The 25366-nt window shown below is 29.3% G+C and overlaps 1 protein-coding gene, 1 long non-coding RNA gene and 1 pseudogene across 3 annotated transcripts; 2 read left to right on the top strand and 1 right to left on the bottom strand.

The window, feature by feature from the left end:
• Nucleotides 1-768: 768 nt before the first annotated feature.
• Nucleotides 769-25366, bottom strand: LOC125865093 (uncharacterized). The gene is made up of 3 exons (XR_007446311.1): nt 25241-25366; nt 17092-17290; nt 769-822 (listed from the first exon to the last, which is right to left on the bottom strand). It is a non-coding gene; the product is annotated as an uncharacterized LOC125865093 (long non-coding RNA).
• On the top strand, nt 782-17752 carry LOC125865050 (basic form of pathogenesis-related protein 1-like). Of its 2 annotated transcripts, none has more exons than XM_049545216.1 (2): nt 782-1235; nt 17508-17752. In XM_049545216.1, the coding sequence occupies exons 1-2, from the start codon at nt 782-784 to the stop codon at nt 17597-17599; spliced, it is 546 nt and encodes a 181-aa protein (XP_049401173.1). In that variant the 3' UTR covers nt 17600-17752. The 2 variants fall into 2 exon arrangements, with proteins under 2 accessions (XP_049401173.1, XP_049401181.1); XM_049545224.1 differs by lacking the exon at nt 17508-17752 and adding an exon at nt 13311-13457.
• Nucleotides 21432-24318, top strand: LOC125865072 (basic form of pathogenesis-related protein 1-like; annotated as a pseudogene).

The following is a 25366-nucleotide window of genomic DNA, read 5'->3' as shown; positions in this document are numbered from 1 at the left end:
TATATATATATATATATATATATATATCAGATAATAAATATAGTAATGATTTAATCGAGCGGAAAAAATGTTCGTTCAAACAATAATCATTTGGTAACGGGATAAGAAACAAATTATCTATAAGGTTGATAGCTAGGAAATAAGTTATTCAATATTAATACAACGTTTGGTTGACAATTTAAAAATTAAATTCGCATAACTAATATATTTCTAAATTATGAAGGAATCTATATATGTATTCAGTTTAGGCATGATAGAAGATGAAACAATTCATACATATTATGAAGTTAGGTCTTGAGCCTAACTCACTCCCTAAAAACATTCAAAGAGATGAAGATTGTCCAAGACTTATAAGGAGTCTATCCATCTCATTAACTATCAATGCGAGACTTTTGTTATTCTTTCTTTACATAACTAATTATACCGATATAAATAAGGTATATATAAATTCACTCATAATTAACATTTGCATTGCTAGCTAGCTAATACTTAGGGTGCAATTCTAATCAGCTACCGAACGAACCTAATGGTTTTCATCGAGAATAACGAGTGGCGGCTCTTATCATTTATATAAGCGAATAGTTGTATGATGTGACATGTCATTCTCTGACTTTCACAACCTAATCTTACAAGTAATGTTTTTCAAATAATCCGATAGAGTCTGCTGACAAGTTAGCACCTTTCAATTCTTTAATATCTTCCACAAAATTGTAGACTATTCAACTCTTATTCCCTATTTAAACCAATCCAAACTATTCCTTAATTCTCACCAAAACACAAAATGGGATACTCCAATATTGCCTTAATCATTTGTTTCCTTATCTTTGCTATATTTCACTCATCACAAGCTCAAAACTCTCCTCAAGATTATCTTAACCCTCACAATGCAGCTCGTAGACAAGTTGGTGTCGGCCCTATGACATGGGACAATAGGCTAGCAGCCTTTGCCCAAAATTATGCCAATCAAAGAATTGGGGACTGCAGGATGCAACACTCTGGTGGCCCTTACGGTGAAAACCTAGCTGCCGCTTTCCCCCAGCTCAACGCGGCTGGTGCTGTGAAGATGTGGGTCGATGAGAAGCAATGGTACAATTATAATTCAAATACTTGTCAAGCGGGTAAAGTATGTGGACACTATACTCAGGTGGTGTGGCGTAACTCGGTACGTCTTGGTTGTGCTAGGGTCAGGTGCAACAACGGGTGGTATTTTATAACTTGTAATTATGATCCACCAGGTAACTGGAGAGGACAACGTCCATACGGTGATCTTGAAAATCAACCGGCTTTCGATTCCAAGTTGGAACTTCCAACTGATATCTAATTATAAGTTTACATGATCAAACACATGAATGAATAAAACGATCAAATGTTTAAGGAAAATAAAATCCAGGCTATGCTTATGTGATGTTATCTTAAGTAGTGACTGGGGAAAAATGTAGTCTAAACTTATATATATGCGTGCTTTTTTGTTGGTATATGTGTATCACAGTGTATATTGTTTTACAGCTTTTTGTGGGCTTTATTGGATGTGTGTATGTTGCAGCTTATTGCTTTCGGCCTAAATTCTGTACTAATTCTGTTCGGCCCACGTTCTGTTATTACTAATTCTTATGAAATAATTAAATATTACTTCATTTAATTGATCATTTCATACTAAATTTGAAGTCGAATACACCTAGATACATATATTTTTACTATCAAAATACACTTTAAAATATAAATACATAGGGAGAGAGGTGAGTAGGGGTGACAATCAGATGGATTGAGTCAAATTTAGACGGGTCAAATTAAGACAACAATTATGTCAAGATCCAATCCAACCCAAATTTACTTGGGTCAAAACTGATTTGGTAATGAGTTATATAATGGGTCAAGACCCAACATAACCCAATTTTTACCAAGCCTAATTATTTTAGTATTCTTTTAAATATGACTTACATAAATCTCATAGTGTAAGACCTAAATTACATTCTATCCTTACTCTTTTCTATTTACAAAAATTCCTTCAAATATCCGTCATCGGGATACATTAATTGTGATACATTATACAACTAGTTTGTTGAGATTAAAAAGGAAATTAAACATAAAATTAAATGTCAGTTCCCCAAATCATGCAAATCAAATTGACGCCAATCTCTCCCAAATAACAACTCCAAACAATTCAAATTTCAAATTTTCTTCTCTCAAATTCTCTCCCAAATCGTAACAAATTTTAAAAAAGTCGATAATTGTATATAGTTATGTATCATATACAAAAAAAAATTATGAATATATACATCACAACATCTAATACATAACTATGTTATACACATAACAAACATATACATAAGGCCTAACCCAGTGATGGCCCCATAAAGTTGGCACAATGTTTCACATAGACGCCTTAGCTCGACGATGTTCATTTTAGACACCTCCTGTAACCTCTCACTAAGTTATTTTGACATTTTTCACTTACATGGCATAATGTAATACACTCACTGACTAGTGCGTGAAATGACTTTTTAGTTAATTTTGAAGTATTTTCTTCTTCTTCTTCCCCATTTTCTGCCACCATTTTGCCAAGTTAAATTTCATCCATTATAGATGAAGGTTACAACTAAAATGACGGAAAATGTTTTTAAAATTAAAGAATTTAATAATAATTTCTTTTAGCTAAGCAATTTTTTTTTTTTGAAATAGCAATGGCACTGTGCGGATGTAGGTGGGGGTAGTTTCTGCAAAAGGGATGGGGAGGTTTTTATTTTTGGTAATGAAAATTTCAAATGGTGCACACTAGGGTATTTCGAGAAGAAAGGTGTGGGGTTTGGGGGTGGGGGTTATTTAGAGGTTGGGTTTTGGGGGGGCTTTGGAGAAGACGATCGTCCGGGGGGGGGGGGTTATTTGGTTTTTTATTTATTTTGTAATTATTTGGGGAAAAATATTATGTGTCATTAATTCATTGGTCAATTTTAATATTTACTCAAAATTAATTATTTAATAATTACTTTTGATACAAATCGTTTAATTTGTCACTTTACACGTCGTTTGCGAGTGTAGCACACACATATTATATATTTTTAGTGATATTAAAAAAGTGTCAAAATGACATAGCGGGACCCTACATGAGGTATCTAAACTGAACATCGCCTAATTAAGATGTCTAAGTGAAAACATCGTGCCAACTTTAGGGGCTACCGATGGGTTAGGTCTCTACACAACTATGAATATGATACAATTTTGTTATAAACATTAGTGTTTATGTATCAACAATAGTATTTTATAGTGTCTACCGATACATAGCCTTCTACTAGTTGAATAAGGCTGGGTGTATGTGTCGGTAGTAAAAGATAAAGAAATTTGTAATATTTGTGTATCCAATACATAGCTATGAACATGATACATATTAATTTGTGTTTCAATAAATTAAGGTTATGTATCAAAACTAATATTTGAAAACGATATATTGTACATGAAAAATTGTAATGTATCATAAAGGTGAAATGATCGAATTATACATTAATTTAAAAATAAAAATCAATTAGATATATTAAAAGATCTAAACTCATATGTATGAGAAAAAGATGACCAACAAAAAATCGAAAAAAAAATCTACAATCTAATTTGCTGAAAGCAAAAAAAAAAATGATGAAGAAGTCCTTCTACACTTTCTCTTTTGCTCTACATCAACTTCCGTAGCTTTTTTTTCACTTTCAACAATGACGTCACCCATGGATCTCGACCCAAAGCCCTTACCGGAGCCACCAACAACTCGACCTTTTCCTTTTATTGGGTGTTCTTTTACCCAATCAATTTTGAAATTGAAGATGCATCCTTCTTCGATTAAATTTGTAGATGAAAAGGCTAAAAAAAATAAAAGTTTGATACCTGATGAAGTAGAAAGAAAAAAAATTAGATAAAGAATAACTACCTCTTCAATAACTTGCAATTGATGAATCAGAAAGAGAAAAGATCTGAAACTCAAAAATAGACTGATGGAGATAATTGATGATACGTGAATTTAGGCGTGAAAGAAGGATTTTTTTTTTTTTGGATGATAGTTTAGAGTGATGTATATTAAAAAGTGAGAGAAATTATGGAAAAGAGAGATTTTTGTAATTTTTTGAAATGGTTAGAATAATAGAAAATGGGATAAAAAATAATGTGTAGTTTGGTAATTAATCCTTCTTTGAAATTATTTTAGAACCTAATAAAATTATTTTTTCTTTATTATGGCTATATATATATATATATTTATCAAATTGAAAAAAAGTTTTTTCTTTAAAAAAATAAATATTTTGACTTGATTGCTTATGAACCAATTCAGATTACATATCAACCTAATTTTTAATGGATTGAAATAGATTGAGCTAATGAATGAGCGGTCAATAACCCGACAAATTCAAAGGGGTTGGGCAGGTTGGGTTTGATTTTGTTACCTATAGAGAGGTGTGTGAGAGATGAGAAAGGAGAGCGAGAGAGTGTGTACCCCAGATACGTGTAAATAACACTATATACATACATGTAAATAATACTACGTATAAGGTGGTGTACATACACTGATAATAATGTATAAAAAGTATTTATAGACGTTTATACATTAGTATTTATACGTATAAGATTGTTGTGAGGTTACAAAGGTAATCGATGGGCAGCCTATTTTTCTTTCTTATATTTTCTTTTGATGAAATTAAAAATTGGTGACGCTTCGAGAAGAACACAATTATTTAATACTTGAAAAACGTATTGCTTTAATATTATCGTTCTTCTATGTATTTATAAATATATAAAAATAACATTATCGTGCTTCTCATGTATTTATTAATGAAAAAAATGTTATCTTGCTTCTCATGTGTTTATAAAAATATGTTTAAAGGGTCAATGTGAAAATAGTAGTATTGTTTTTTAATTTAATAATAAATTATATGGAACTTATCTTTTTTAGTTCATTCTAATCATACTTTTCTAATGAGAAATAATTTATCTTTAAAAAATTTCATTTACGTATAGTGTATTTTTTTTTTTAATGATAAGTCAAATATATGGTAAAAATTGAGACCGAGAGCGTAATAATTTATTAGTTGGTAGGTTTCTATTATAATTCGAATACTTGTGCACCGGGAAAAGTATGTGGATACTATACTCAGGTGGTATGGCGTAAGTCGGTATGTCTTGATTGTGCAAGGGTTTGATGCCTCATCGGGTGGATTTTTATAGTGTGCAATTATGATCCACCAGGTAATGATATAGAACAACGTCCGCACGGTGATTTTGAAGAACAACAATATGCCTTTGATTCCAAATTGGAACTTCCAACTGATGTGTAATTATCATGAGTTCAATTACACGATCAAGTCGATAATGAATGAATTAAGATTTAATTGTTAATTATGGAAAATAAAAATCAGTGCTATATGTTATGTGATGTTATCTTACGTGACTGGGGAAATATGTAGTCTACAGACTACATTTATATATGCGTGTTTTTTTTTGTTGATCTGTGTGTATCACACTGTATATTGTTTTACAGCTTTTTGTGGCCTTTATTGGATGTGTGTATCACAGTTTATATTGATTTACAGCTTTTTGTGGGCTTTATTGGATGCTGCAGCTTATTGCTTTCGGCCCAAATTCTGTACTAATTCTGTTCGGCCCCTATTATGTTATTACTAATTCTCTCTATAATATGAAATAATTTAAGTAAAAATTATACAAAGCACATAGTATAATAAACAAATTACTTCCTATCTCTACTCTTTCATAAATTACAAAACTCCCTTTATTTTATTGTCTTGCGGATACTTTAATATGCAGACGGATACTTTAATTTAAAAGTTGTAATTATCAGTTCAATGCGTTAAAAAGGGGATTTTATCAGTTTAGTGCGTTAAATAAGGGATTTAAAACAGAAATAAAAATTGAGTGCCACAATTCACGCATACGTTTCTTTCATCTACAAATCAGTCATTCATAAAACGATTACTGAACTAAAATTTCAAATTTCAAATTTTGAAATTCTCTCTTCCTGTTTTGTGAAAAGCTCTGGAAGGCTGATTCAAAAAAATTTGCAGCGCATTTTTTGGTGAAGATTTGTAATGAATATTTCGATCTTGTTAAGGCATTCAGGAATATGGAAAAGTGATGTTAGATACGAGCAATACAGAAATGATGGCACAGTGATTGAGGAAAATATTTCGTTCGTTAATCTTAATTCAGCAATTGCAGCAAAATTGAATGTTGATGAATAAAAAAAAAACATGGAGATCAGATACATCGTAGAAGGTAATTCATCTCCATTGTGTATTCAGAATGATATGGGGTGAAATTGTACATAGTAATGAAGAAACATGAGGTAGGATTCGGTATGTATCCACTATGCATTAATACATCGGATAAAAGTGATGAAGAGATACAAAATTTTGATGCAACAACAGGTGCAATTGTGTGTGTTTAAGGTGGAAAAAGGGACGCAAAGGCTCTAAGATTGTTGAATCGAAAATTTGTGATTCCTATTTCATGATGCAATAAATGAAAAATGTTATGTTTTGAATTCTGGCTACATTTTTTTATTGTTAATTTCTGATAAAGTTAGTTTGGTATACATTGTTGTGTGTCTGATACTTAATTGTTTGTAAATTTTGTATGAGATAGAATAATAGTATCAATAGATGTGATGTGTGCCAAAGTTAAAAGAGACAACATGTAAAAAAGGTATTATTTGAAGCAATTATATATCATATACATAATATCTTCTTCTAAATTTTGTATCTACTAATAATAGAGTATCGGAAGTTGTATTTTTTATCAATATTATATATCATATACATATAATTTTGATATTTGTGGACGCAATTGTGTTTCATGTATATAATAATTTTTTGGAAATTTAATATCAGCTTAAAAAAAGTTAGAGTAATTTTAGTATCAATTTTGTGTATTTGATACTTAATATCTTTGTAACGATGTGTGCCAAAGTTAAAAGAGACAACATGTAAAAAAGGTATCATTTGAAGCAATGATATATCATATACATAATATCTTCTTCTAAATTTTGTATCTACTAATAATAGAGTATCGGAAGTTGTATTTTTTATCATTATTATATATCATATACATATAATTTTGATATCTGTGGACGCAATTGTGTTTCATGTACATAATAATTTTCTGGAAATTTAATATCAACTTAAAAAAAGTTAGAGTAATTTTAGTATCAATTTTGTGTATTTGATACTTAATATCTTTGTAACGATGTGTGCCAAAGTTAAAAGAGGCAACATGTAAAAAAGGTATCATTTGAAGCAATGATATATCATATACATAATATCTTTTTCTAAAGTTTGTATCTACTAATAATAAAGTATCGGATGTAGTATTTTTTATCAATATTATATATCATATACATACAATTTTGATATTTGTGGATGCAATTGTGTTTCATGTACATAATAATTTTCTGGAAATTTAATATCAACTTAAAAAAAGTTAGAGTAATTTTAGTATCAATTTTGTGTATTTGATACTTAATATCTTTATAACTTTGGCATGAAATAATAAAATCGTAATTTGAGATGTTTAAAGCACCTAAGTATAATATACATAATATTATGTAAATGATAATGATTTAGTATTATCTGTTGTGATTTGTAACAATCTTATAAGATATAATTTGTACCATGTTGTGTGAAGAATATAATTTTGTTATTTGTGAAAACAATTTTGCATCATATATTTGATAATTTTGGGGAAATTTTGTATCAGATTCATTGTAGTAGAAGTTGTAGTAATATGTATAATACTTATAATATACAAAAATTAATAAGGTATTAAAATGTATTGAAAACGAATTTAAAAGCGACATAAAAATTATGGACCTAAAAACTCTTCAAATTTAGAAATATGAATTACTTAGAAATATAATGTTGACCTAACCTGGGGAGGAATACTCCAAAACACTTAATGTATCGTCAAAACAATAAAACTTATATCTTGACCGTAAGTCAGTAAATAAACTAATATTCTACATTTATCAGTTCATCATCTGTCAATGGAATGAAGACACATTTAGCCTTGTAGGATTATCATTCTCGCTAACGTATTCCGCCTTGGCTTTGTCGGTACCATATTTCCATAACAGTGTTGCATATCTTGAGCGAAGATAGGCACTAAGAAAAGGAATCGATGGGACCTTCATTTCGTCACTCAAAAATTCAGCAAAAGCAGCTACATACGTTCCGCATTCACTGCAAACAGAAAGAAGATACATTATAAATTGAATGAAATGTGTAAGTAAAATTGGGTGGATACAATACTGACAGGACTAAATTAAAAGCAAAAGAAATGCATACCATGGGTAGTGTTGGTCGAGAAATGGGAGGGGAAACCTTTCTACCCCTTTTCTTTTGAGTTTTTGCATCTTTTGCTTTAGATGATTCCCCCACTTCCTTTTTCGATTTTCTCTTCATAGAAGTTGATTTGCCATTAATGTCGGTGCATGTAAACTTTTAGACCTCTGTTATGCCCAGTTGGGGTCTTCTGAATCAAGAATTTGATCATTGTTATGTGTTATTATTTGAGAAATTCCAATATTAAAAGACGGATTATCCATTTTGACAACTGATCCAAAATCGATTGAAACACAGAAATTGATTTTGAAAGAAAAATGAAAAAGATGATAATACCTATTTTGAACTTTGGACAGTTGAATAGAGATAGAATCGTTTGGAAATCAAATTGCTTTGAATTCGGTAACTGATTTGGTAGTGGGGCAAGATTAGAGGCAAGATTTTGGGGATGAGAAAGGTGGGTTTTGGGTTCTTTCAAAATAAAGTATCCGGAATAGAGGGTTTGGAGGAAAATAGGGATTTTTGAATTTTTATGAAAGAGTAGGGATTAAACGAGAATATGTAAACATATGTAGTGTAGTTTAGTAATTTTGCCATAATTTAATATTACTTCATTAATTGATCATTTCAACTAAATTTAAAGTCGAATACACCTAGATATATGCATTTTTCTATCAAATACACTTTAAAATACAAATACATTGGGAGAGAGACGAGCAAGAAAAGGGGAGAGGTGAGTAAGGGTGACAGACGGGTTGAGTCAAATTTGGACTAGTCTTAATGGGTTAAGACAACAGTTGGGTCAAGATCCAATCCAATCCAAATTTACTTGCGTCAAAACGAATTTGGTAATGAGTTATATAATGGGTCAAAACCCAACATAACTAATTTTTACCATGCCTAATTATTTTATTATTCTTTTAAACTATTTTAGAACCTAATAAAATTATTTTTTCTTTATTATGGCTCTATATAACATATCAAATTCAAAAAAAGTTTTTTTAAAAAATATATATTTTGACTAGATTGCTTATGAACCAATTCAGATTAAATATCAGCCTAATTTTCTAATGGGTTGAAATAGAGTGAGCTAATGAATGAACGGTCAATAAACATACATGTGAATAACATTACGTATGAGGTGACGTACATACACTAATAATAATGTATAAAAAGTGTTTATAGACGGTTATACATTAGTATTTATACGTATAAGATTGTTGTGAGGTTACAATGGTGAACGATGGGCAGCCTATTTTTCTTTCTTACAAATAAAAAATTGATGATGCTTCAAGAAGCACCCAATTATTTAGAGCAACTTTCACATATAGCAAACACAAAATTCATATTTGTATGCTATAACAAAATTTGCATAATTGCGCTCCATAGCAAACATGCTATGACTAGGCTATTTCGCTATACATATATACAAAAGAAACAATTGTATAATTCGCTGGCTCCTCTTCAGATTTGTATAATTTCACTGGCAAGCAATTTGTATAAATTGTTGTCAGCCTCTCGTTTGTATAAATCGTTGAGAGTCTCTCAATTTAATTTTATGTGTTTGTATATATGTATAAAATTTGAATTTGTATACAATTAAATCGAAATAAAATGTTTGTATATCAAATATCGTTCTCTCTCTCGCCTTATACAAACATAAATTATACATTGTATTTTGTATAATCTATGTTTGTATAAAGCGAGAAAGAGAGAAAGGCAAAAGAGAACTGGACAGAGGAATATTTGTATTGTATAATTATAAGTGTATAGGACGAAGATATATGTATTTGCATGTGTATATACAATTTTCTCTCCCTTTATACAAACAGAAACACAATTTATACATTTCTGTTTGTATAAAGCGAGAGAGGCGAGCGACAGAGAGAGTGAGCGAGAGAGGGAGTGAGCGAGAGAGGGAGAGTGGCAAGCGAGAGTTTGAGGGAGAGAGGCGACTGTCAAACAGTTTGCCACAGGGCACAATTAAATCGAAGTGTGGTTATACCATTTAATTTGAATTAATAGTTTGCCATTATGTATAATTTTCCCAATTATTTATTTGATAATTCGAAAAATGTATTGCTTCTATGTATTTATTATTAATAATATTGTCGTGCTTCTCATGTGTTTATAAAAAAATGTTTGAAGGGTCAATGTAGTACTCTCAACTCTGCTCCTCGTGATCCTTAATCTTAGTGATTCACCACGTATTATTATTAATATTATTATCAAAAACGAGAAGAAATTGATGACATGCATAGACGATAATATGAAAATAGTACTCTGTCCATTTAATAATAATTATCTACTATACTATTTTGGAATGTTCAATAATATATTTTTACTTTATGAAATAAATGGATAATTTTACACTTAATTCTTAATTTACCCTTATCGTTAATTATAGTAATTTTTGTATTAAATTTTTCAAGATATTATATTTATTATATTTAAAGGGTGAAATAGTAAAATTACCTTTCTATTTATAGTTTCTTAAGAAGTGTGCAAAGTGAATAATGAACAAGTACTTATCTTTTAATTTAAATTATATGACGCTTATCTTTTAAGTTTATTGTAAAAATTTGTCATATTCCTGTAATAAAAAATAGTTTATTTTTAAGTTTTTTTTATTTACCTTTTAAGAAAAAAATTATAATCACTCAAATGATCAGTTTTTTTAATTTTTTTTTTTATTGATAAGTCAAATGGTATGATAGAATTTGAGATGGAGAGAATTAGTAGTTTATTAGTGAAAAAAAAAATGAATGTTCAAATCACGTGAATAATGGCTTGAGGCGCGGCTCTTATCATTTAAACAAATAGTTGCATGATGTGGCGTGTTCTTCTTTGACTTTCACAGGGTGTGTTTGGTATATGTCGAAAATATTTTTCAAAAAACATACTTAAAAATAGAAGAAAATGACTTTCTTAATTAATGAAAGTAAGAAAAATACGTTATATGAGTGACATAAACAAGTTAATACCATATGAATGAGAAAAACTCCACGGTGATGCTATATTTTATATTATATTATATTCTCTCTTTGTTCTATCGTATATGTATTTCTTTTCGCTATAATGAATTAGCGGCCGATAAATTTTATAGATAAACAAATAAAAATTTCAAGATGATCTTTTTAGCTACAATTAGCAATGAATTCCAAGAAGATCCAATTAGCTAGAAGTTATTTAACAACCAATAAGGTAGATGGGGGGGGGGGGGGGGGGGGGGNGTAGTGGAGTTGTTACTTTTTTAATTTATGATTGTGAAGATTGGGAGAAAATGAAATTGTTGGATACTGGTGTACCGGTAGAAATGCGGTGGTGTTTGAGTGAATTTTTATTTCGTATAAAAATGTATAAAACAAAACTTAATACTAAAATATTCCTTACATATATACATATTTATCAATATATCTCTTATTAGTTAATCAACATATCTCATAAGTTTGGTTGATTTTTATTCAAGAATTTATTTTTTTTTATTTTTATATAATAATTTTTTATTTATTTATGTTTTATATTATTATTTATTATATTATATTGTATATATTACTTTATGTACATATTAGAAATAAAAGTAACAACGATATTTTTGTTGGATTAAAAATGAGAAAAAATAACAATTATAGATTTAGACCGTCCCAAAAAAGTAACAAATAACAAATTTTCTTTTCTTAATTGACATATTATTTTATTTTAGATTGAATTTTTAAAACTTTAGAGTATTATAACAAAAAAAAGAAGAGGATAATAGTTAAGATTGAATCCAAAAAAAAGGTAAAAAATAACAAAAAGATTCTTCTTTTAAAAAAAAATCAACAATATTTATCTATGTGCAATATTAATAGAAAATTTGAATATTTACATTTCAAATAATTAAATTAAAAATGTAATTAAAGTTTTGTATTAGATGTTTAAATAGTTTCTCTCTATAAAATAATCTTAATATTAACATCACATCGATACTTGCCCTTTTTTCGTAATTTGACTATCAAAGCCACTTTTTAAAGAAAATTAGTCAAACACAAATTGCTTATCAAAAACACTTTTCAAATGAATTTGCCAAACACACATTGCATTTTTTGAAAAACACTTTTCTGAAAAGCTATTTCTAAAAAAACGCTTTTAAAAATAAGCAGTTTTTAGTAGCAATGCCAAACAGGCTCCAAATGTCAGTTTGATACATTCTAGATTCTAGGTATCTTTAGTTTAGAAATACAAAATTAAAAAAATTCTTTACTTTTTTAAACTCCATACAAAATCAAAATCAGAACAAATTAAAACCAAAGAAATAGCTAATGTATATGACTTTTGTGAAAATTATTTTACAAATAAAAGGAAAAAGTTTACTAATTTATTGTTTCACCCTAATCTCATCACATGATTATTAAATAATCCAATAGAGTCTACTAACAAGTAACCTTTGAATTCTTTAATTAATTTTCTTCCATAAATTGTAGATTATTCAACTCTTGTTCCCTATTTAAACCAATCCAAACTATTCCTTAATTCTCACCAAAGCACAAAAATGGGATACTCCAATATTGCCTTATTAATTGTTTGTTTCATTACCTTTGTTATATTTCCCTCTATATCCCAAGCTCAAAATTCTCCCCAAGATTATCTTAATGTTCACAATGCAGCTCGTAGACAAGTTGGTGTCGGCCCTATGACATGGGACAACAGATTAGCTACCTTTGCTCAAAATTATGCCAATCAAAAAATTGGGGACTGCAGGCTGCAGCAGTCAGGTGGCCCCTACGGCGAAAACCTAGCCTCCGCTTTCCCAGCTCAACGTGGGTGGTGCCGTGAAGACGTGGGTCGATGAGAAGCTATGGTACAATTATATTTTGAATATTTGTGTACCGGGAAAAGTATGTAGACACTATACTCAAGTAGTATGGCATAATTCAGTACGTCTTGGTTGTGCTCGGGTCAGGTGCAATAACGGGTGATATTTTATAGCTTGCAATTATGATCCACCAGGTAATTGGAGAGGCCAACGTCCATACGGTGATCTTGAAGAGCAACCAGGAAACTAATTTGATTCCAAGTTGGAACTTCCAACTGAATAAATTAAGCTTTATGTGTTAATTAATTAAGGAAAATAAGTCCAGTAGTACGATACTATGCATGAATTAATTTACTTTGATTTAGTAGATAAGTTTATCATTATTTCTTTATTTAGTGTTCTCTTGAAGATTTTTCAACAAATGAACATAAATTAATTTACTTTGATTGACTACTTTGATTAATGAACATAAATTATTTATTTAGTTTTTTTATATTGGTCAAATTTATTCTTTCAAGGCTAACGACTTTCAAAGGGTAAATAGGAAGAATAGTGTCAATATTATGTATTAGTTTTGTGAAATGACAAATATTAAGGAACGTCTATTTTTACTAAGGACGAAATGTAAAAAGAAACGGATAGAATAATTATAGACCGACAAAAAGTGATTTTGAACTTTTCAAATAAAATTAATTAGTTGTCACATGTAATTCCCTTTTGAACTTTTCTCGAAAAATCAACGAATAAGAAGTATTTTATTCAATCTTTTGTTTTACTAATTACTATTAATTACCTCTCTCTCCTCAATGAGTAGACACCCAATTTTTAAAAATAAGATTAAGCTAATTTTATTGATATTTGAACAATAATCACTTGTTTGATATGTCTTCAAATTTATAATTTTTAAGATATTACTATATTAAAAATGATTTTTAGCAATAATTAATTAGTGATAATAGATTAATTACAACTAAAAATATATTTTTAGCATCAATTAGCGCTCTTTGTAAATTTTCTTAAAGCATTTAGCGACATTGAATCCAATGACAATTAATTAATGCTGATAAAGGCTTTAGCCCTCTTTTTTATTGTGTATATCTATTATCGCGTATATCTATTATCGCTTATAAAAGGTGTTTTTATTGTAATGTATGTATTAATATTGGTTACTTTCAAGAACACTTAGTATAAGGGGTAAAATGGGATAAAATCAAGTAATTTTATATTAATTTTATAAAATGACAAGTACTCTCTATGATTCATTTTACTTGTCATATACTCCATTTCTTTTGCTCGCCCTTGAGAAACATTAATTAGATTTGATCATTTAGTTGATACCACTCTCTTTTTTACCACATTAATCTTTCTCCCTACTTTATTACTATTAGATAAGGGTAAAAGTAAAACCAACAGTTAATTATATCTTAAATTTCTAAAATAACAATTATTTTGGATAAATTATTTTTACTAATCACGATAACTTAAATTGATAGAATTAAGAAAGATTTTAAGACAAATATTTTTAACATGTGAAATACCTACTTTTATGGGTGTTTGGATTGACTTAAAAGTTGGTGAAATCCACTTTTAGGTCAGCTTTTGACTTTTGGAAGTGTTTGACAAATATAAAAATAACTTTAAACAAGTCAAAAATGACTTAAAATAAGTTAGAAAATATTTGACAAGATTAAAAATAACTCAAACTTAGTTATAAATGACCCAAAAGTAGGCTTCCAACTACTTTTTATTTTTTTGACTTAAAAGTCATTTAAGTTTGACTTTTTATTTGTAACTTAAAAGCTATTTTTTAAAGCCAATCCAACACAAGCTCTAACTCTTTACCCTTTTTCTTCTTTCCTTCTTCTAAATTATGGGTTTGAGTCAATTTTATGATAATATATATTAGGGGAAACTATATAAATGTGCCACAAAATAATTACAACTTCATAGTTCAATTCAAACTAATTCAGCAAATACCCATTAATAAAAAATAAAGGGAAAATTGTATAAAATAACAAACTATTAATTAAAATTAAATGCTATAGCCATAGTTTCTTTTATTTGTAATTCACAGTAAACATTCCATGTTTTTTGTCATTCCATTTGTATACCGAAATATACAAATAGAGGACCCATTTGTATACTGAAATATATACAAATGTAGGACCCATTTGTATACCAAAATATACAAATAGACCGAAATATACAAATGCAAGACCCATTTGTATACCAAAACATACAAATGCATGACCCATTTGTATATCGAAATATACAAATAGACCAAAATATACAATTGCAGGACCCATTTGTATACCTAAATATACAAATGCAGGACCTATTTGTATACATAAATATTCAAATAGACTCAAATACATATTTTTTATGTATATGTATACTGAAATATACAGATTAATAGTAATAACAAATATAAAGTTTGCTATGGAGCGCAATTATACAAACTATAACTATAACATACAAATATAATTTTTTTATGTTGGTTAAACCTAAAATTTACTCAAAAATAAATTACAGTCCATACCGCTACTTTAGTTTAGGCCGAATATACTCCCTCTTTGGTTAAGGCCAAATGTCTGCGGTTTCCTTTAAATTTAGGCGTAATTTTACCCTGACCTTTTAAAATTTAGGCCCAATCTTTCCCAACTCAAAACTTTTGTCTTATTATTATTTATTTTTGTATTTTTTTTCTCATTTATTGTTTTTGTCTTATCATTAATTACTTTTGTTATTTCTCATTAATTATTTTATTTTCTCTTTTATTTTTTTCTCATTTATTATTTTTATTCTTTTTTCCATATTATCCTTTATTAGAGACACTGTTGGGTAATATTTTTTTATTTCTTTCTTCCCTTTTTTGGGTTAGTTTATCGTCTTTTTATTATTTTTTTCTTTCTATATTTTTACCTTTTTTAAGGAAATAAAATAAATTACTTTTGTTCTTTTCTTATTTATTATTTTTATTTACTCTTTTATTCTTTTCTCATTTATTATTTTTATTCTTTTTTTCATATTATCCTTTATTCTCTTGATTTCTACTTAGGAATATCAAATGCGAATTGTTCGCAAAATTCTCCTAATTGTTGTCTTTTATTTAGACGATTTTTCTTGATATGTTGATTCAACAGTTTTACAGATAGTACTATACATCAACATTCTATGGACATTTGTATAAATCTGTCTATCAGTATAACCATCTATGTTCCATTCATAGATCTCCTTGCCATTATAACTATTAGTTATAATATTATCCTTTATTAGAGATACCATTTGATAATATTTTTATTATTTATCTCTTTGTTCTCCTTTTTATTTATTTTCTTTAGTATATAGTACAAATATTTTGGCCAGTACATTATTCTTTATCCATTTTATGTACATTAAGCAATACGTGAAGTAACTCCTGATATATGAGTAAAAGTAATATCGACGTGCAAGTGAAATAATATTGTGTTCCATCTACTTTCGATTAAAAAAAATGAGGACATCCATCAAAGATAATGAGAAATAGTATATTTTTTTACCATGATAATGCGATGTATTTTACTTTTTAAACCGTTGAAAAAAAATAACATCTTTTTTTAATAAGAAATAACTTATCTTTGAAAAGTTTCAATTATCCCTAATAAAAGAATTTATAGTCGCGTAAGTGATAAAAAAAGGTTTATTGTTTTTGTTAAATTTATGGTAATGACTCGAGGCGGCTCTTATCATTTAAAAATGATAGTTTTATGATGTGACATGCTATTCTTAGACTTTTCACAACCTCTAATTAATTTCATTTGTTTTTCAAATAATTCGATAGAGTCTGCTAACAAGTTTTATATAATCTTTCAATTCTCTAATTTCTTCCACAAAATTGCAGACTATTCAACTCTTATTCCCTATTTAAACCCATTCAACTATTCTTTGATTCTCACCAAAACACAAAATGGAATCCTTAATTATTTGTTTCCTTACCTTTGCTTTATTATTTCACTCATCAAAAGCTCAAAACTTTCCCCAAGATTATCTTAACCCTCACAATGCAGCTCGTAGACAAGTTGGTGTCGGTCCTATGACATGGGACAATAGGCTAGCAGCCTTTGCCCAAAATTATGCCAATCAAAGAATTGGGGACTGTAGGATGCAACACTCTGGTGGCCCTTACGGTGAAAACCTAGCTGCCGGTTTCCCCCAGCTCAATGCGGCTGGTGCAGTGAAGATGTGGGTGGACGAGAAGCAATGGTACGATTATAATTCGAATTCTTGTCAACCTGATAAAGTATGTGGCCACTATACTCAAGTAGTCTGGCGTAACTCAGTACGCCTTGGTTGTGCTAAGGTCCGGTGCAACAACGGGTGGGATTTTATAACTTGCAATTATGATCCACCAGGTAACTGGAACGGTCAACGTCCTTTCGGTGATCTTGAAGAGCAACCAGACTTTGATTCCAAATTGGAACTTCCAACTGATGAACATGAATAAATTAATTAACTGGAGTTTAGGTGAAAATATGGGTCGATCGTTTGAATAATTGCTTTGTTGGTTTATTTTTACTGCTCTTCTTGTTTTACAATTTGGTGTTACGTGTGTGGTGTACGTGTGCACCTGTTTAACTGAATAAATAAAATTTGGAAAGTTGATGAGTAACTATAAATTATTATTCTAGACTCAAAGAGTTATATTGAACTTTGCTTAAATAAGACAATTACTACTCCTTCCTTCCGTTAGTTTTTAATTTTCATGCTGCATTTTTTAAAAATCAATTTGACTAATTTTCAAAGTTAAATTAGAGTATATTAATTCGATATTTTAAACAAAAAATTTAGATATTCAAAAACTATTTGAAAAATACTATAAATTGCAAATTTTTGCATATCCATATGATGAAAAAAATATATCATAAAATGTTAATCAAAGTTCTTATAGTTTGACTCTAAAAAAAGAAATCATGACAATTAAAAGTGGACGGAGAAAATATTATAGTCTATATTTACAGAAGTTTAATTATTTACTCTCTTTTTTTAAAACTTTATTTTACGAAACTAGCATTTTAGGCAAGTTACAACTTACAACTAAAGCTTGACAAGCTGAACTTTGTGGGTAAGTTTACTTACATTTGTTCCAGTAACTACTATGGAAAGAAAAATGGGTTGACTGCATGCGTAACGGGTGGATATAGTGATATACTCACCACTATACTCAGAGGGGAATCTAAGATTTCAAGACTATGGGTGCACCAGTATTATCTTAGCTCAAATATGAGTTATAAGAGAAACTTACAATAAAAACAGTGAAATAAACATTCTGGTTGGATTCAAACCCAGGTCTCGCAGGTGGATCTTCTAGCTTGTACCAGTAGCACAATGACTCTTCTATGCTTTTCATGGGTTCACTGTTAATTATATTTTAATTTCTGTCAGTTTTATCAAGATATATATATATATGATTTTTTTCCAAAGTTAACTGGTGCACGTGCACCCCTACCTAGAGGGGTGGGTCCGCCTCTGTACAAGAGTCCGGAGCCAAAAGGGCAACAATTTTTTTTGAAAATTCTAAAAGGGCAACAAAATTATTTATCAAATCAACGGGGCAACAAATTTAAACACCGTCTTAATCAGGGTTTTCTCCGCAAGGCGTGGATACCCATGCGACTTGTAAGACGCAAACAACTTTTAGCCTTGTAAGGCTCAACCGCCATGAGCCTTACAAGGCGCATGAAATCTGCGCTTTGCAGCTTTTTTCTAATTTTTTTTTTTTTGGTTTTGTGAATTGGCTAGGCTTTTATTTTTATTTTATTTTTTTAAAGGGTAAAGGGTCAAATATGCCCCTAAACTATTCGAAAAGGTCTAGATATACCCTCCGTTTAAAGTTTGGCTCACTCATGCCCTTGCCGTCCAACTTTTGGTCTAAATATGCCCTTATGGACGTTTGTTGGCATGCTGGACATATCCAGCTCATTTTCCATTTCTTTAAATGCCACATGGAATTGCCATGTCATTTTGACTTTACCACATAACATTTATATGAAAATGGAAAGGGATCAATTATGCCCCTAAAAAATTTGAACCCATAAACACCTAATCCGATCCATAAATCAACCCCCTTTTAAATAAACTACCCGACCCGTTTTCAACAATTTTTTTTGATAAATCCCGAAAATTAGTAATTGATTAATAAAAAATAGGAAATATGAAAAAAATATAAAATTAACGCCAAAAATTCACAAATAAATATTGCATTTTAATTCAACAATTTGAACAATTTTTTAAAATTTTAATTTTTTTGGGTAAATCCCGAAAATAATTAATTGATTAATAAAAAATATGAAAAAAATATAAAATTAACGCCAAAAAATCACAAACAAATATAGTAACCTTAAATTCAAAAATTTCAACAATTTTTTTTTAATTTTTATTTTTTTCGGCAAATTCCGAAAATAAGTAATTTATTTAAAAAAATAAAAATTAAAAAAATTGTTGAAATTTTTGAATCTAAGGTTACTATATTTATTTGTGATTTTTTGGCGTTAATTTTTTTTTTCATATTTTTTATTAATCAATTGCTCATTTTCGGGATTTACCGAAAAAAAATAAAAATTTTAAATTTTTTTTGAAATTGTTGAATTTAAGGTTACAATATTTATTTGTGAATTTTTGGCGTTAACTTTATATTTTTTTTCATATTTTTCCTATTTTTTATTAATCAATTACTAATTTTCGGGATTTACCGAAAAAAATAAAAATTTAAACAAAATTGTTGAAACTTGGTCAGGTAGTTTATTTAAAAGGGGGTTGATTTATGGGTCGGATTAGGTGTTTATGGGTTCGAATTTTTTAGGGGCATAATTGATCCCTTTCCATTTTCATATAAATGTCGGTAAAATCAAAATGACATGGCAATTACATGTGGCATTTAAAGAAATGGANCGTTAATTTTTTTTTTCATATTTTTTATTAATCAATTGCTCATTTTCGGGATTTACCGAAAAAAAATAAAAATTTTAAATTTTTTTTGATATTGTTGAATTTAAGGTTACAATATTTATTTGTGAATTTTTGGCGTTAATTTTATATTTTTTTTTCATATTTTTCCTATTTTTTAATAATCAATTTCTAATTTTCGGGATTTACCGAAAAAAATAAAAATTTAAACAAAATTGTTGAAAACTGGTCAGGTAGTTTATTTAAAAGGGGGTTGATTTATGGGTCGGATTAGGTGTTTATGGGTTCGAATTTTTTAGGGGGATAATTGATCCCTTTCCATTTTCATATAAATGTCGGTAAAATCAAAATGACATGACAATTACATGTGGCATTTAAAGAAATGGAAAATGAGCTGAATATGTCCAGCAGGCCAACTAACGTCCATAAAGGCATATTTAGACCAAAAGTTGGACGGCGAGGGCATGAGTGAGCCAAACTTTAATCGGAGGGTATATCTAGACCTTTTCGAATAGTTTAGGGGCATATTTGACCCTTTACCCTTTTTTAAATCAAGTAGGCCATAAGGCAATTTCATTATACAAAAGGCAGTCATCTATTTTATTTATTGTTCTTGAATACCAAATAAAGCTAATAAAAGCTCTTTCTTTTAATTATCATAATTGTATCAAGCATCCAAAACCCATGTCAAATTGGCTCTCAGACCAGAAGATCAAATGACATTTTGATACATTTTATGTATCTTTAATAGAACTATAAAATTCAGTAAATAGTCTTTTTTACTTTTTAAACATTGCATCAAATTAAAATCAAACAAATAAATTAAAATAAAAAAATAGCTAACGTGTATGACTTTTCGTGAAAATTATTTTTTTACTAATAAAACAGAAAAGTGTACTAATTTAATACTGTTGTTGAAAGAATTAACCAAATGACTATTGGTACCTCTGATCACTTAAGAACAAATAGTTGCATGATGTGGCATGCCATTCTTTTACTTTCACAACCTAAATCTTATATTTCCCCATATTTTAGTTTTTAATATTTATATTGATGTTTGATTAAATACGAATTAAAAGTTTTATTCAAGGATCTATAGTACTACCTTCCTAGTAAATTTTGACTTTGGACCCAATATAATTCTAACTCAAGACTCTAGTTGAAGATGAAGAATTACTTACTATTCATTCATGACTTATTGCTTCACCGAGTAATTAATCTCACATGCTTTTCAAATAACCCAATAGAGTCTACTAACAAGTAACTTTTCAATTCTTTAATTAAATTTTCTACCATAAATTGCAGACTATTCAACTCTTGTTCCCTATTTAAACCAACCCAAACTATTCCTTAATTCTCACCAAAACACAAAAATGGGATACTCCAATATTACCTTATTAATTGTTTGTTTCATTACCTTTGCTATATTTCCCTCTATATCCCAAGCTCAAAATTCTCCCCAAGATTATCTTAACGCTCATAATGCAGCTCGTAGACAAGTTGGTGTCGGCCCTATGACATGGGACAACAGGCTAGCTGCCTATGCCCAAAATTATGCTAATCAAAGAATGGGGGACTGCAGGATGCAACATTCAAGTGGGCCCTACGGCGAAAACCTCGCCGCGGCTTTCCCCGCGCTCAACGCGGTTGGTGCCGTGAAGATGTGGGTCGATGAGAAGCAATGGTACCATTATAATTCAAACACTTGTCAACCTGGTAAAGTATGCACTACAACAAATATGATATATAGCTACGAAATTATTAGCTACGATATCAAATTCGTCACTAATTGTTCGCTTTTAGTGACAAAATTTACTTTTCATGCTTAAATATATGAGACACATACTTCTAGTGACGAAACAAAAAAACCGTAGCAAAGTTTCGTCTACTAAAGTTTCCCACCAAAAAATTAATTGGCGCCATTTGTTAAGTAGTGTTAGTCACGAATTTAAAGTTATTGGTGACACATTATTTCGTCACTAATAATGTATCTAATTCATGACAAATTATTTTTTGTCTTAAAATTTATTGATTTTTTTAACCAAAAAAATTTCATCTAAAAAAATATGTTGTTACAATATCGACAAATTAGAATTCGTAGTTAAATATTATAAGTTTTAGCTATAAGAATTTAACTTTAATTATGATATTTATTTTCGTCACTAATAGTATAAATAATTGGTGACAAAGATTTTATTGTCTCTAAACAATCTGTGATTCAGTGATAACAAAAAAATTGTCACGAAATATGTAAGGTGTTAAATAGCGACGACTTAAAATTTGTAGTGAATAATTCAACTATTTGCTACGAAAAAAATTCATAGCTAAATACTATTTTTTTTGCTACAATTGTTCATAATTACAAGTGACAACTTACAAAAATAATAATATAAGTGCTTCATAAGAAATAGACAGAGTCCTTTCGTTAATTGGCGAGGGAAAACATTAAAACCAACGAATTCGGTCCATTTTGTAAAATGAAAAAGTTCAATTCATGAATTTTCTTAAATTACACAATTATGCATCATTTCAAAAATACAATCCACGTTATAAGTATCGTGAGTGGGGTACGATTCTGCCACTAGATCACTAATATTTGCTGGTTAACACTTTTGTTTTTTATTTGATACACTTTCATCGATAAAGACGATAGAAAAAATAATTTCTCAAGTCTTGGTGCTAATTTTTGTGCGTGTCTATTGATTTGTGATTGGTAAACTGCATAGACTAAGTCGATCTATTTGCTTCTGTCTAAAATTATGTAGTTATTTAATAGTAATTTCACAAATGCATGTAGATCAACTATACAGAGATAACATCGACTTACAAACTTAGACTTTGCAAAGGTGCGAAATATTTCATGAATTTCTATTTACTTTTCCATCAGTGTGAAAATCGAAATAAACTAAAAAATTGAAAGCACAAATGAAAGAAACGAACAACCTAGGATTTCAAATATGTTATGATGAAGTACTATTGTTATGGGTATCAATGTTTTTTTTTTACAAAACAATTGATTTACTTACCGAATTGAACCGATTATTCAATTTTTTAAATAAAATCGAAAGTTCAATTTTATTTAAATTTATGATTGTACTATATAATTTTTAAAATTTATAAAAATAACTGAATAAAATAACAGAATCGTACTGAATATATTTAAAGATATGTTAAAAAATATACAGTTTAATTAAAATATAATCTACATTTGAATGAATTGTGGGTGGTAAATTTCATGCACTTGTGTATGTGTATAAATAATCATATAGTATATTATATCTACAAAAGTTAAATTTGAAAGAAGTGAATGAAGTAGAAAATAAATTAAAAATGAGAGACAAGAGAGAGTTGATCTGATGGTAAGCACTCCTCATTTCCAACCTTAAGGTTGTGAGTTCGCATCCCCAAGAAAGCATGATGTGGAAGCTCCTAGGGAGGAGTTTAATATAAATTTGAGATGGGTGGGATGGGGGTGGGGATGGGGATGGGGATGGGGATGGGGGGAGGATAATAAGAAAATTAATCTTTTTTATAATAATAAAATTGTCCCTAATTAATACATTTAATAACAAAATAATTTTTGGTATATAAAATATAGTCATTAGCGACGATATAAATATGTCGATAGTAATAACCTTTTTAGTGACAACACATACTATTAATAAGAAAATTAATCTTTTTTATAATAATAAAATTGTCACTAATTAATACATTTAATAACAAAATAATTTTTGGTATATAAAATATAGTCATTAGCGACGATATAATTTTGTCGGTAGTAATAACCTTTTTAGTGACAAAACATACTATTATCTACAAAATATATACTTTTTACGACAAATGAATTTCTCACAAATGTTTAAGTATTTGGGGACGATTTTTCTTTTTGTAGTTAATATAATACTTTTAGCGACGAAACACTAAATCGTCTTTGTATTCTTTTAGAGACACACATTTAGTAACGACTGAGTGACAAATTATTTTTCGTCTCACAAGAATTTTAGTGACAAAATATGATTTATAAATGACGAAATTATTTGTCCCTGAAAATCGAATTTGTTGTAGTGATGTGAACACTATACTCAAGTAGTATGGCGTAATTCAGTACGTCTTGGTTGTGCTAGGGTTAGATGCAACAATGGGTGGTATTTTATAACTTGCAATTATGATCCACCAGGTAATTGGAAGGGTCAACGTCCTTACGGTGATCATAAATAACAACCAGACTTTGATTCCAAATTGGAACTTCCAACTGAATAAATTAAGCTTCATGTATTAGTTAAGGACAATAAATCCAGTAGTACTATGCTATGCATGCATTAACTGGAGTTTAAATGAAAATATGGATCTAAATTGATATCCATATGGATCGTTTAAATATTTGCTTCTTACTTTAATTAATTTTATTGTTAATCTTTTTTACAGAATGTTGTTTATTGAGTGCACCGTGTACGTGTACGTTTGTTTGATTGAATAAATAAAATGTGTATAGTTGATGAGTAAACTGTGTTATAAACTATAATTATATACTGACATAATTAATTGCCACACAATTCCCTTTTGAACGTTTCTCAAGAAAATCAAGTTTTTTTAATCTTTTTTTAAAACTAATTAATTACCTTTATCTCTCTTCAGTTAATATACACCCTTAATTTTATTTTATTTTTAAAATAAGAATGAGTTAATTTTATTGATATTTGAACAATAATCACTTGTTTGATATATCTTCAAATTTATAACAAAATAAATCTTGTCCATCAGATTATACAAGAGAGTAGAGACACGTGTAAATAATTTAAGGCCCCACTGTGGAAACTGGAGAGATCAACCACTGGAGAGGAGCCGGAGCCGGAGCCGGTATTTTATAGCTTGCTTTTATAATCCAGACTAGCTATTTAAACCCATCCAACTATTCTTTGATTCTCACCAAAACACAAAATGGGATACTCCAATATTTGCCTTAATCATTTGTTTCCTTAGCTTTGCTATAATATTTCACTCATCACAAGCTCAAAAACTCTCCCCAAGATTATCTTAACCCTCACAATGAAGCTCGTAGACAAGTTGGTGTCAGTCCTATGACATGTGGGACAACAGGCTAGCAGCCTTTGCCCAAAATTATGCCAATCAAAGAGCTGGGGACTGTAGGATGCAACACTCTGGTGGGCCTTACGGCGAAAACCTAGCTGCCGGTTTCCCCCAGCTCAACGCGGCTGGTGCTGTGAAGATGTGGGTAGATGAGAAGCAATGGTACAATTATAATTCAAATACTTGTCAAGCTGGTAAAGTATGTGGACACTATACTCAG

Source organism: Solanum stenotomum, chromosome 1 (genome assembly GCF_019186545.1).
Source record: "Solanum stenotomum isolate F172 chromosome 1, ASM1918654v1, whole genome shotgun sequence".
Classification (NCBI taxonomy): domain Eukaryota; kingdom Viridiplantae; phylum Streptophyta; class Magnoliopsida; order Solanales; family Solanaceae; genus Solanum; species Solanum stenotomum.
Note: the sequence above shows the minus strand (reverse complement) of the source record. Positions and strands in the feature narration are given on the sequence as shown.

Bases quoted from the DNA above. Each gene is read 5' to 3' on its own strand.
- LOC125865050 (XM_049545216.1), top strand. From the start codon at position 782: ATGGGATACTCCAATATTGCCTTAATCATTTGTTTCCTTATCTTTGCT. The intron at 1,236-17,507 runs GTAACTGGAGAG...ATGATCCACCAG, and splicing joins TTGTAATTATGATCCACCAG to GTAACTGGAACGGTCAACGT.